General features: G+C 41.6%; 1 protein-coding gene across 1 annotated transcript; it reads left to right on the plus strand.

Annotated features, from left to right (window-relative positions):
* The first annotated feature begins 1,606 nt into the window (after positions 1–1,606).
* HEY2 (hes related family bHLH transcription factor with YRPW motif 2) lies at positions 1,607–10,730 on the plus strand. The gene is made up of 5 exons (XM_063098118.1): positions 1,607–1,689; positions 3,580–3,658; positions 3,789–3,872; positions 6,173–6,254; positions 10,042–10,730. Exons 1-5 carry the CDS (start codon positions 1,607–1,609, stop codon positions 10,728–10,730), a joined length of 1,017 nt encoding a protein of 338 aa, XP_062954188.1.
* The last annotated feature ends 2,777 nt before the right edge of the window (positions 10,731–13,507 follow it).

Consider the following 13,507-nt stretch of genomic DNA (forward strand, 5'->3'; position numbering starts at 1 on the left):
CGGGCTGCAGTCCTCTCCCCCGGCCCAAGCCCCGCCCGGGTCCCGTCTTTTCACGTCGCATCCTTTCCTCTTCTGCCCTCCCCGCGCCGGTCATATGTGGGGTGTCAAAGGGAATGGGGTGTCACTGGGAAGCCCTAGGCACATCCCCAGAAAGATATGAATCCGTCCGTGGCGGAGGGTTGTGTTTGCTAGACGCCCCTTTCTCAGAGGCTTTACTCCAACGTGTGGAGCCTCCGGCTGGAACCCAACCAACCCGCCGCCCGGGACCACCACGCCCGGGTGCGGGAATAGACCCCGGCTCAGTCTTGCTCAGTTCCCGCCCTCGCAGAGGCACGTCGGCGTAGCCGATTCAAAAATCTCACAGAATGTGGAGAGAAAGAGCAGCTTGAAAACGCTTTGAAAGCACAGCTAGAGTTTTAGCAACCCACATTGTCCAATGCACTAAGTACTGTCGAACACGAAGTCGTACTTTACAAATTGTTTCCAAGCGCGAATCTTCAAGTCCCGGGTTCTAATTAACTCTACGGCTGCGACTACACACGCCAAGTGGGGGTTACAGGGAGAATTCTGGCAATCATCTGTAAAATCCAAGCTCGAAAATTTTAAAACGACTAAAATCGTGTCCTGAAATACCCGCGTCACTGCTCTAGTTCTTCCTAGCATCAGGGCAGACACCACTCCGGCGCACGGTCTACTCAGTCCCTGTGGCCGAAGACCACATGGAAATAACCGAGCTCTAGCAGAATCGGAAACCGTACGGTGCCGACCTCTCAGACCCTCCGACCGCCAGCAGCTGAGTACCTGGTCGGGGAAACGCACGTCCTTATGTGTCCACAGCCCAGAGGCCGCGGAAGTAGCCTCGGGAGTTGTCAGGGAGAAAAGCAACTTTGATTTAAGGTTTTCGAAAGCCCCAGAGGGCAAATGTGACCGCGCGGGTCGGCCAGTCAGCAGTTTTGGTCCAGACAAGGGACAGCCGGGTGGGGAGGTTCGGCTAAGCCGCGGCGCCTCCCGACGTCACACACGCTCGCTCACACTCAGACACGCGCTTGGGGTTATTCCTTAAACACAGGACTCAAACTTCACCCGCAAGACCGCCGAGCGCGGACGAGGGCCGAGACCCGAGGGCCGGAGCCCGCCCCCGCCGCGGCCGCGCGCGTCCCCCGGGGAGAGAGCTAGCCGGCGCTCCCGCTCGCCGCATCCCCCCTCCGCCCGCGCGCGGCTCCCGGGTCCCAGGTGCGCGGCCGCGTTCCCACGCCTCGGCCAGAGCCCCGCGGCGGCCATTGGCGAGCGCGGTCCCGCCCCTTCGCCCCAGCCAATCGCGGGCCACGCAGATCGCCTAGGAGGCAGCGCCCGGAGGACGGCCGCTGCTGGCGCGCTGGGGGCTGGTGAGGGGGCCCCGCCCGCGCGGGGGGCGTGGCCGGCGCCGGCTCCTGCGGCCGAGCTGGGTTGCGGCGTGGGAAAGAGCCTCGAGGAGCCGACCGCGCCGCCTCCCGAGCCGCGCCTGCCGAGGCCCAGGGAGGAGGGAGGAGGCGGGCGGGGAGGGCACTGCACCCGGCTCGGCGTCCGTGGCTCCGGCAGGGCTGCGCCCCGCGCCGTCTTCGCCGCAATGAAGCGCCCCTGCGAGGAGACGACCTCCGAAAGCGACATGGACGAGACCATCGACGTGGGGAGCGAGAACAATTACTCGGGGTAAGCGCGGGCTCGGCGGGAGCTGCTCGGAGCCCGAGGGCGTCGGGGAGTTTTGTGCACGAGCGGCGCCTTGGAGATCCCGAGGCTCCTCTCCGCAGCATCCGGGCGGAGAGGGGAAAGTTTTGCCCGAGAAACTTTGAGTGGTGGGCGCTCGCAGAGCGCGAGTTGGGGTGGGGCGAGGGATGTCGGTTTTCAGTATAGGGGTGGGGCGGAGAGGACTAGGGAGCGACTGAAAAAGAGAGTGCAGGAGTTGGCAGGGCAAGGTTCCCGGCTGTCACCGCTGGGCGCGCGGACAGGCACGTACGGGCCACGGGAGACGCTCCCGCCACTGAAACTGTATTTGGGGACAGTTTCAAAATAGGTCAGGAGTAAAGAAAAACAATTTGATTTTTTACTTTTAGAGAGACTGATGACTTGCTTTTTGAAGAAATTAAAGTAGTCTGCGATGTCAAGGCTAAGTAGGTTGAGCTGTGCAGGTTGACCGTATGTGAGCTAGTGAGTGACAGATGTAACGATCGGATCGGGCATCCTTTCTTTGACTGCTTGTACTTAAGTCTGGAAAAGATCGGCGTTGTGATCACAGAAGCCAGACCTCCACTTTCCTGTGACAGAGGGAGATTACCGAGGCATTTTAGAGCCAAGGCGGGTCAAATGATAATTGCTTCTAATTGGCATCCCATCCCCAGAAGCACTTTAATTATTTATCTGCAGCTGTCACTCAAACAGCAAAATTCTTCCTACCTTTGGAAAACTGGTTTTCTTTCATAATGTTATTCTTATACAAACCAAAGCCTGAAATCAGCAAGAGCGAAGATATTTACATGAAACGTAGTTTGCAAAGTAACTATTCAAGTGTTATGTCATCTTTAAAAATGAGGTCTGAAAAAACGGAAGTGTCTGTGAAAGGTGAAACCAGTAGAGAAGGAGTGAGAATGAGGGGGACAGTTAATTGAGAAATAAGATCCAGAAGTGAGAAGGTGAGGTAATAGGAACCTGGTGTGTGCAACATTTCTAAAATGAAAGAGAACAAATGACAAGAACCTGGAGAATTTGAGAACATAAAGCAGCACAGTCTCCATGAATTATGAGGAGAAACAGATACGAAGTAGAAAGAATTGTAAAAATTATGTGACCAAATAATAGTTTGATTAAACTTTCAATATAAAAATATATTTTCATTAGTCCACTGAGTGAGGGTTGCAGCTAGAGATTTAAACTTAGATGAAGGCTGAGAGGACACCTACAGTTTCATATTCAAAGTAAAACACTTACCTAGTCCTAAACCTAATTTTAATTTCCCAAAGATTAGTATGAAAAAGAACCCATCAAATTTGTTGGGTTTTTCTTGTAAAATGTGACTAATGGAAGTTTTGAAATAATAAGATAACTTCTGTTTAAAGATTGCATGTAGGGACAAGTTCCACATGTGACGGCTGTATATCTTCTTGATAGTGGTCCTTAACATGACCCTTATTTTAACAAGGTGTATTACTTTGTTCAGTGTATCTGACAGAAGGGAAGAGGAGGGATGCTATTAGTTGACCTTTAAGAAATGTATATGAGTGAAACTAGGAAATACTAATATCTAACTTCTCACCATAACTGCCCATAATTATTTCACTGGGAAACTCAAGTAAAAGCTCAGGGACATTTTGCCAATGGATTTGACATCTGGGTTAACCATTAACTATTTTTTTAAGGCATAATTTCTACCTAAAAAGAAACAGGGCTGGAATGAAAGTCTGTTAAGAGTGAAGCAAGAACTAAGGTTGAAATAACACAGAAATGAACTGTGCAATCACTCTGAATATTTAATGGGTGCCATTAAGTACCCAGAAGAAACGATTGTTATGTTAATGCAGCACCTGACTTACTCTTCCTATTTCATAGGCAAAGTACTAGCTCTGTGATTAGATCCAACTCTCCAACAACAACGTCTCAGATTATGGCCAGGAAGAAAAGGAGAGGGGTATGTGTTATTTTTTTCTTTTTATTTCATGTAATTCAGCCTAATGTGTAACAGTTGTATTTTTCCATTCTAAGGAATTTTATCATTTATGTATTCATAAACTTTTGTTGTTTTGCTTTCTTTGGGACAGATTATAGAGAAAAGGCGACGAGATCGGATAAATAACAGTTTATCTGAGTTGAGACGACTGGTGCCAACTGCTTTTGAAAAACAAGTAAGCTACTCCCCCCTGCCCACAAAAGAGCTCAAACAATCTGATTCTCTCATCTGGGAATGTGGGTTCTTGTTAAAGCTCATTAAAATAATGGTGTATGTTCCCTGATCTGGCACAGAGCAGCTATTTCAATAAAATGCTTTGTTGTGGCAGAACTATTAAAAACATAATCCATCATGAAGTTGAAAAACATTTCCATTCTTTAGCTTATTTTTCCCTTAAGGGTAACAGTGTTCATGCTTTCTCTGTTCTTTCTATGAATACCAGTAGTGGTTTTGTTTAAAACCATGCTGTATGTAGTATTCTTCAAAAAAAAAAAAAAAAAGTTACATATTTAAAGTATTATTTTTTTCTTACACTGTTTGAAAAAAGTAAATCTTTTTATTTAAAAAATAATCAAAGCCCAGGAAGTAACGTCTTTAACTCTATTTCCTAAATAATAATACTAATAAAATTTATTTACCAAGACATTTGCTTTCATTTTTAATCCCTGGATTAACTGGATGATGTTTGATTTAGGGAAGCTTGGTAAAAATCAAATCAGTCATAAATGCCCTTTTCTAAGTGTGCAAAATCTTCTGAAAAGTAAAAAGTTAAATGTTTAAATCTTCCTTTGTGGTTTTAGAAAAGTCAAGTTTCTCTCCCTGCTGCAATGACTAATAGCACAGATTTTAAGAGCATCTTTCAAAGGATATGGCAGCATGTCCTTGTTGAAAATTTTCAATTTAATTCAAATAGGGTATAAGACAGTAGTTGTTTGTTTATTCCATTTTGTCTTTTACTTCATGAATCTACAAACATAAAACAAGCCCTTGGAAATTATCCAGAAACTGCAGTTTTAGTTATTAGTCATTTTCACTAAAACTACTTGTACATCTTCATGGAAAAGTTAAACACTGACAAAAGTACAGGGTGTAATGTGCTATTGATTATACATTTTTAAAACAAGCAAAAAGTCTATATGCAGAGACTGTCTTCAAAAATCAATATATGCCATAGAAATTGTAGTTTTGATTAGTAGCATTTTCAATGACAATAGGCTGCAAATGAAAATGTCAGTAATCGACGCTTCGAAAATTTTGAGTACTGAAATGTCTGTAGTTAGGAGGAGCAGTCAGTTTGGGGATTTTTTTTTTTTTCTCTTGGTTTGTTAGATTTTTTCCTTAAATGCTGACTTAAAACAAATCTTAAAAGCAAACCTCAGTTGTTTGGCAGTTAGTTACCGTAAACACAAGCTTTCCCATTTGCAGAGCTTGGCTACCAATCCTAGCAAGCTGGCCCTGTCACAATATGATTAGAAGAATTTTCTTGAGAGCAGTTAAATAATCCTGGCATTCTCACCATGTACTTGTTTTGTGATAATTGTCACAAAACAAGTAAAGCATAGGAACCTGAGATAAAATTTAGTATCCTTTCAAAAAAAACATATTAGTTTAATTATTTAGCTCTTCCAGGAAATTAGAAGCCACTGTCAGCCCCTGAGACAGTTTGAGGTGGTGCATTTATATTTCAGTTGGTTTCCAGAGGTTGCCTTATTTTAAAGAAGAGGGGGAGGGAGCTAAAAATATATTTCCAAGACAATTTTATTAAGAACTATTTTAAAAGGTTTGAAAATCCTCAAGCATTTATGATGCTTCCTAGATAAGTAGTAAATTATCCCTCTTGTTTATGACCTTGGGAATTCACAGTGACACCTGCTGGTTATTATTGAGGGGAAAACCTTAAAAGTCTTCCCTTGTTTATTTGTGGATCTGCTTACCAGTGGCCTAGTATGAATTACCTTAACCTCTGATTAGATTTTTCTCCTTTTGAAAAATCTCCTTCTAATAATAATTTGCTAAAATCCTATCTCCTTATCTTCCAGACTTGGTATTTAACTATTCAACTGATTTAGACTTCAGTATTACATAAGACTATTGGATGTCCCGTAATAAAATATATTTTTAACCAAGACAGAGAGTGAATGTAAAGTTTGAGATTTTTGCATTGTAATAGTGGAGTGATCTTAGGAGTATAATCTAAGTATAATAATTATAATTATTCTTATGATTAAAACAATCATTTATTATGCCTTCTTCTAGTCTTTAAAAGTTAAAATGGGAAATACTACCTGCCATTAGTTAGGTATGACACAGTAATTAGTGCAAAGTTTGGAAAGAATTCAGACTTTTCTGTGAAAGAATTAAACTTAGAATTTTCTAGTGAGAGAGAAAATTGGCATCATAATGCTTAATTCAGTGTATAATGTTCCAAATTAGTTTCCGTAGGAATTATGGGGACTTTATTATTTGTTTATGTAGGGATCTGCAAAGTTAGAAAAAGCTGAAATATTGCAAATGACAGTGGATCATTTGAAGATGCTTCAGGCAACAGGGGGTAAAGGTAAGTAGGTGATTTCATTTTTTCTCCCTTTCTACCTTTCTCTTTTCATTTTTCCCTTCTAATATTGTAAGGAAGTCATAGTTGAACAGTTCTTTAACAAGCTGAGATAGACAGTCCCAGATTAAAGCCATGGAAATCAATGCTAATGGCAGGATTGAACTCGTGGGAAAGAACTTCTGGAACAAAAGAAGCACTTGACCCTGGGCTTGTGTTTGCTTTCATAATACTGTGGGAGTAAAGCATCATTCACAGTAGCCTGATTTGTTTGGGACTTAAGAAGTGCATGCTGGAATCTGTACAGAAAGACAAAACAAACATCCAAACATCCAAACATAAACAGGAGGCTAGAGGCAATCTTTTTCTCTTTCTTCATCTTTTCATTAAATTGAGTCTAGGACTCAAAATAATTCAGGTATTCCAAAGGAAGTGACTCTGAAATTATTTTCAATGTTGTTTTCAGATTTTGGTCAGTCTTGGATTTAGACCAAACAGAACACTTGAAGTGCAGGTAGTGAATCTCTGTACTAGAAACCATTAATGGAGCAGAATCATTCCTGAGGAGAGCAAACAGAGGCAGGTGCTCCAGGACCATTGCCCTAGAGAGATGTCTTCTGTACTAGATAGTGACGTAGGGAGGAATTGTCAAGGGGGTTAGGGAGAGCCCCTCATCTCATGTTAAAAATAGACTTGAGATCCTAAAAGCTGTAATATTTATTCAAATTTTATTTCCCGCTTCCCCACACATCACTTAGATTTGACTTTGCATCTTTTTACCCTTTTGTATGTTTTTTACCCTTCGAGGAAGGCTTTGATATTCACTCAGCCAAGGGTATTGTTGGGTATATTTAACAACCAGATAAGGAGAGGGTACCACAAGAAGTTAAGGGCTGCGACTAAATCCTGGAGTCCTCTCTGTGCTCAGCATTAACCTTTAACTACATAGCGTATGGGTTCTAGATCAGCTCAGGGACAGGGCATTGGAGGGAAATAGCTGTTTACCAGTTGGTATGGGAGTATTTCAGTATTTAACTCCTGTATGGCCGTACTGCTGAAGATCTGTAGGATATTAGCTCTGACCTTAACCATCTTTTACCTGTGCCAAGTGTGGGATTGGGAAGCCATTGTATAGAGAAGCCCACATGGTGTGACTTACCCCAGGCTGTACCTTCTCAAGGAACTGTTCTAAATGAATAAAGAATAGCATAGGATGCAAGCAATAATAGAGAAGTGAATTGGATTAAATCATAGAAACCAGTGATCCAGCCCAGCTTGGCCACTGCCTTGCCTTTGACCCAAGACAGAAGTACTCTGCTGCACTTTGAGGCCTACTCTAGCAGGATGAGCTCCAGAGGCAGGCCCCTCCAGCCTCATGACTCTGTGTTTACAACTGCTACCTCAGGAAGTTAGGAAACTGATTGAGTTAGTGATGGTGCAAGAAAAGTTGTTTGTTTGCTCCACCTCCTTTGGCATTGTTAGCCACTGGCTAAGAATTCTTATCAGGGTTTCACATATTTGGCATGAGCTATACTTCTAAAGAGTAATATTGTTTTTTGGCTTTATTATAAAAACTGAGGTCCATCTTGGTTGCTATTCTTGGCTACCTGAACAGTCCTAAAATTTGTCCCAGAATAGTTTGTGAACAGATTTTTCCAAGCAGGCTCCATACAAGTGGCCTGACTGCCAGGTCATTAGAGATCACAGGAGAATGTGTAGGCCTTGAAGAAGGGAGACTGGCCGTTTGGGTTCACATTGTCAGACTCCCAGGTGCCTCACAGTATAGTGTTGAAGGGCATAGACTCAGTAGCTGGGTTGCCTGATTTCAAACCCTGGCTCTGCCATTTATTAGCTCTGTGACCCTGGGTAAATTACTAGCTCTCTCTTAGCCTCAATTTTTTCATCTACAAAGTGAGGACAGTGATAGTGTCCACCTCACAAGGTTGTCATGAGTTAATTCATTTAAAGCCTATAGAACAATGCTGGCACAGAGGAGGTGGTATGGACATGTATGCTATTGCTGGCCCAAGATCCGTTCACAGGAGACAGCTGCTCATCATCACTTCCCTCTGCATTCAACAACAGGATAGGAATTACATAACTTATATTCCTGAAGATGCAACAGAAGACTCAGCCATATACAATAGCATAGCTGGTAAACCACAAATTTCACTTGCTTCATGGCCACTGATGAAAATCCTTGGAAGGTCCTAGGCTTCCAGTTCTCTTGGTTCATTATTTGTAGTCTATCGTGGTATTATAATACTTCCTAGAGAGGATTTAGTAGAGTAACCTAAATTTCTAAATCCCTCTGGGTTTCTGGATCTGTCTACCCTAATCATTACCTCCCTCCTCTCATGGAAGTCAGAAGCCTGCAAAGCCCTGTAGAGAACCATGAGGACTGAAATGTGAAATCTTTCCATGGAGGCGTCTTCTTCAGAAATAGCTTTTCCTCCTAATCCCGGGAGCTTTGTTTGCTAACTATGCCAAAGTCCTGGGACAATAACTATTTTTGTTGCCGATCTTTCATATTTCATGATATTCTTATATCAGCTTTGTGCTGTTGTTATTTCTGTTTTAATAGTGTACATATCTACCCCAAATGTCTTTTTGGAATGTCCAAATTTCTGTTGTAATTCTAGCTTTAGGACTTTGAATATATGTGACTATAATTTTCCAACGTGTTTTGATTACAGATTAAGATAGTCTAATTTTTAATAATCAAACAGTTAATACTTTCATCTGCCAAACCTTCAAAAGATAATGTAGTAAATGCCTGAGATGAAAATAACCTTGTATAATGTGATATTTCTCATTCATGGATACAGACATCCCAATAGTAATAATGACAATGAGACATTACTATTTTCTATTCTAATGTATTTTCTTTGGATAAAAAGGGACTTAGATAAATGAGGCCCAGCTCCGGCCATTTTTATGGTAGTAACCATAGGTGTACATACACACTGACAGTTAAGATACATGTTTTCTTGGGTGGGTGCCAGAAAAAAGTAAGCTAACCAGTGAAGGAGATATATATATTTGAACTTCAGAAAAACTTAGAAGTTATAGTATAGTAATCTCATATCAGTAAAGCAGACTTAAATTGCCTGACAAAAAATTAGATCTTTAAATTAGTAACCAAATTTTTAAAAAAATACTTCATTTTGTTTTCATTGAATTTTTTTCATACAAAGTAATGACAAGATGTTTTCACTTTGATAAAACATTTTGAGTCAAGAAGCACGTATGACTTTGAGATTCTAGCACATTTCTAAAGAAAGTCTTCAAGCTGCTAAGATGCAGTTCACGTCTTTGTTAAAATGCCAAGAGAGTAAGGATGTTTCAGATAAGCCCTTTAATCTCCAACTGATGTGACAGAGACAGACTGGAACTCTGTTTTTCTATGAAGAAATTTGCTGGGGAATTTTACTATCCCACAATACAAAAGGAGAGACACCTTTTTTTTTTTTTCCTGAAAGTGTTTAAAACACGGATGTTCCTAATTTTTCCCGCACTGTGATATTTAGTTGCAAGAACAACTGTAGCATATCGCATTGCCAGCTGTCACACATGTGAATTGCAAAATACACTTTCTTCTGCAAACATTAAAACCCATAAATCGCTGGCAATATTTTCAGAGAGGATTCTCGTCCTACTTAAAACTTTGGAAGGACGGAGGAGAACATAAGTGGCTGGTGAGTCTAACTGTATCATTTTCCCCCCTCCGCCTCCCCCAATCTCTCCCTCTCAATCTCTCTCTTTCCCCCACTTTACTCAACCCCCTTTTTAGGCTACTTTGATGCGCACGCTCTCGCCATGGACTTCATGAGCATCGGATTCCGAGAGTGCTTAACAGAAGTGGCAAGGTACCTGAGCTCCGTGGAGGGCCTGGACTCCTCGGACCCGCTGCGTGTGCGGCTGGTCTCTCATCTCAGCACGTGCGCCTCCCAGCGGGAGGCGGCGGCAATGACGTCGTCGTTGGCCCACCACCACCACCACGCCCTGCACCCGCACCACTGGGCGGCGGCCTTCCACCATCTGCCCGCAGCGCTGCTGCAACCCAACGGACTCCACGCCTCCGAGGCAACCCCTTGCCGCCTCTCCACAACTTCAGAAGTGCCTCCTGCCCACGGCTCTGCTCTCCTCACAGCCACCTTTGCTCATGCAGATTCTGCCCTTCGGATGCCGTCGACCGGCAGCGTGGCCCCTTGCGTGCCACCTCTGTCCACTTCTCTCTTGTCCCTCTCGGCCACTGTCCATGCCGCAGCCGCAGCAGCCACCGCAGCGGCACACAGCTTCCCTCTGTCCTTCGCGGGGGCTTTCCCCATGCTCCCCCCAAACGCAGCTGCAGCAGTGGCAGCCGCAACAGCCATCAGCCCGCCCTTATCCGTGTCAGCAGCGTCCAGTCCTCAGCAGACCAGCAGCACAACAAACAGTAAACCTTACCGACCCTGGGGGACAGAAGTTGGAGCTTTTTAAGTTTTCGTTGAACTTCTTGCAGTCGTAACTGAATGTCCTTCATTTCAAAGTCAGCTTAAAACCTCTGCACCCTGAAAGTAGCCATGCAAATCCACAAAGGGACAATAAAGCTATTTAAGACACAAACCTCACGAGTGGAAATGTGGTATTATCTTTTTGCAGTTTTTTTGTTTAAGGCAGCTTGGTGACTGACATCAGCAACTTTTGAAAACTTCACACTTGCTTCCATTTAGAAGTTTCCTGGAAAATATATGGACTGTACCATCCAGCAGTGCATCAGTATGTCTGAATTGGGGAAGAAAATACCCTGATTGAATTCTCTTGAAGCTAGATGGGGGTGGGGAATGTGTTTCATAAGTGCCTGAGCTGGCGAAGTTTTCTTCTGAATATATAACATTGCACACATGAAGAAGAGTGTGGCGGTTAGGTTAAAGGAAAGGGACAGAAGTCTTGCATTATTAGGCTGCAGTCATTTTAATCCAGTGCCAGAGAAGAGTACTCTGCTGAAACCAACAGATTTTATTGGTCAAAAGGATCGCTGAAAATAATTTTCAAGTTGAAAAACTCAGTTTTATCCTAGTTTGCTTCTCTGTACAGACTTGCCAAGAGGTGACATTTAGCAATGCATCGGTATAAGCAATTATTCCATCAGTGCCCAGATTAACAAGCATTTCTGCTCTGCCTACAAGCCCCCAGGCACTTTTTGTTTGGATGGCTCAAAATATGGTGCTTCTTTATATAAACCTCACAGTTATAAAGTGCACCTAGGAGCAGTTGCCTACTATGTGCCCACCAGAGGCTATTTGATTCATGCCAAGTTGAGAACTCTCCAGTTTGTAAGAGTTTGGATTAATTTATTCAGTTTCATTTGGACTATTTTTATATATTCTCTTCATTTTCTCCTGATAATATGTAACATCCATTCTTGTCACCTTTTGGGAGAACTTGCATTTCTGGAGGTGATGAGACAAGGGGAGATCATTGGGAAGAGAAAAGCCACAGGTTTTAAATGCTCTTTGTCAAGTCTGTAATTGCATTTGATCCCAAATCAAGATGAATGTATGCAGTGGGATGTATATAAATTATTTTTGCCCATGCCTAGACTAGTGCTACATAATGGTGGTTTTGTTTTGTTTTGATTTTGTTTAATGACAAAATAATCTCTTAATACATTGAAATTGAGCACGTGAGATTTTATGTTTGAAAGAGACACAGCATGTATTATTATGCACTTCATTTCTCTGCTGTGTGGAGAAAGCAATAAATAACATAAGAATGTTAAACATTATGCAAAATTATACTTTAAAATATTTGTTTTAAAATTACTGTACCTAGTCTTTTTTGCATTACTTTGTAACCTTTTTCTATGCAAAATCTTTACATATCACTAATTAAATGAAGTCCTTTTTGACTCTTAATGTGAATGAGTTGCTTTGCAGAATGGAAAGTTGACATGAATTTCAAGTGAGGCCTTTTACAAACAATTTAAGACATGGCTTTTCCTTATCTCTTTCAAAATCGTTTGACTGATATAACTCACAGCTTGCTTGGAAATAGCATTTATCTGAGCTTTATAAATCAATTAAGCATAGGCAGGTAAGACATTTGGAGGCAAGAAGTGATCAGTTTCCTCTGCCTTCTGTTCTTAACCAGGATTCTTGAAAAAGTGTAAATACGAGACTTCCAAGTGGGAGTATGCCAAATACAGGATAATAAGCCGGGATATGTAATACTCAAAAACATTTGTAGAATATTTGTAAAACATCACATGCATACTGATAGGCATATACATGTATCCTGATTGTAAATTCTCTGTAACTCAATGACAGTTTGTTCTGTTGAGGTGGGAATTTTGTGGGTATTCCCCCCTCTTCAGCCTAATATAAGCTAATATAAAGGTCCTGAAACTTGGGCCAAACAACATGAAAAGAATAAAAAAGAATGTTGTTTTTATTATGCTTACCAATATGCTCAAAGGAAAAAGGAGGAGGACTTTACATTATTTTGGTTTTGAAATATCAAGCATATAGTTTATCTAATTCTTCTGTAAGTGGGTAAAAAAAAAAATGGGCAAAAACAAATCACCTTATTTCTCCTCTTTGTAAGCCCTGTGGTTCTTAAGTTTTCAGATAGCGCTGATGGAATTAGGTAGCAAATAAGAATGGATTCAATAGTATTTGGAGTTTGCTTTTTAATCACAATTTGTAGACAATAGGCATGTAAATAATTTTTATTTTAATATCTAAAAGCTGGTTTTGTGCCTAACAGATTATTGGCATTCAGAGAACCTTTTCCTTTTTGAAATGTACACTGTTTTAGAGATGAGGAATTTTAAAAAGATTTGGATTAAATATTTTAAGATAAACCCTTTCCTTCCTCCTTCCCTCTCTTTTTGTTGTTTTTACATTTTTTTCTTTTCCAATTATATATGGGTTACTATTTTTCAATATAACTGACTAAAATATTTGCAAACCAACTTGCCATATAGTTGATAAGTCAGTGTTCCTAATTTCAGTCATTTCAAGTTAATTGGTCCAGGATCAATATTTCACATCATCAGCTTTTAACATCACATTTCACTGTTTATAAACTTTACAATTGAGTTTTCCATTCTGATCCAAGTGTTTTATGAATGTGGTGTTCCACCTTTAGGTGGGGTAATTTTCATGTTTATTACCAAAATTAAAAAAAGGAGTTATGCCTTTTAAAATTATTTTAGGGAAAAGGAACTTTTAGGGTTTGATTTATTGGTGGCTTTTATTTGTGTAAAATTCCAA

This window comes from Cynocephalus volans, chromosome 5 (assembly GCF_027409185.1).
Source record: "Cynocephalus volans isolate mCynVol1 chromosome 5, mCynVol1.pri, whole genome shotgun sequence".
NCBI classification, from domain to species: domain Eukaryota; kingdom Metazoa; phylum Chordata; class Mammalia; order Dermoptera; family Cynocephalidae; genus Cynocephalus; species Cynocephalus volans.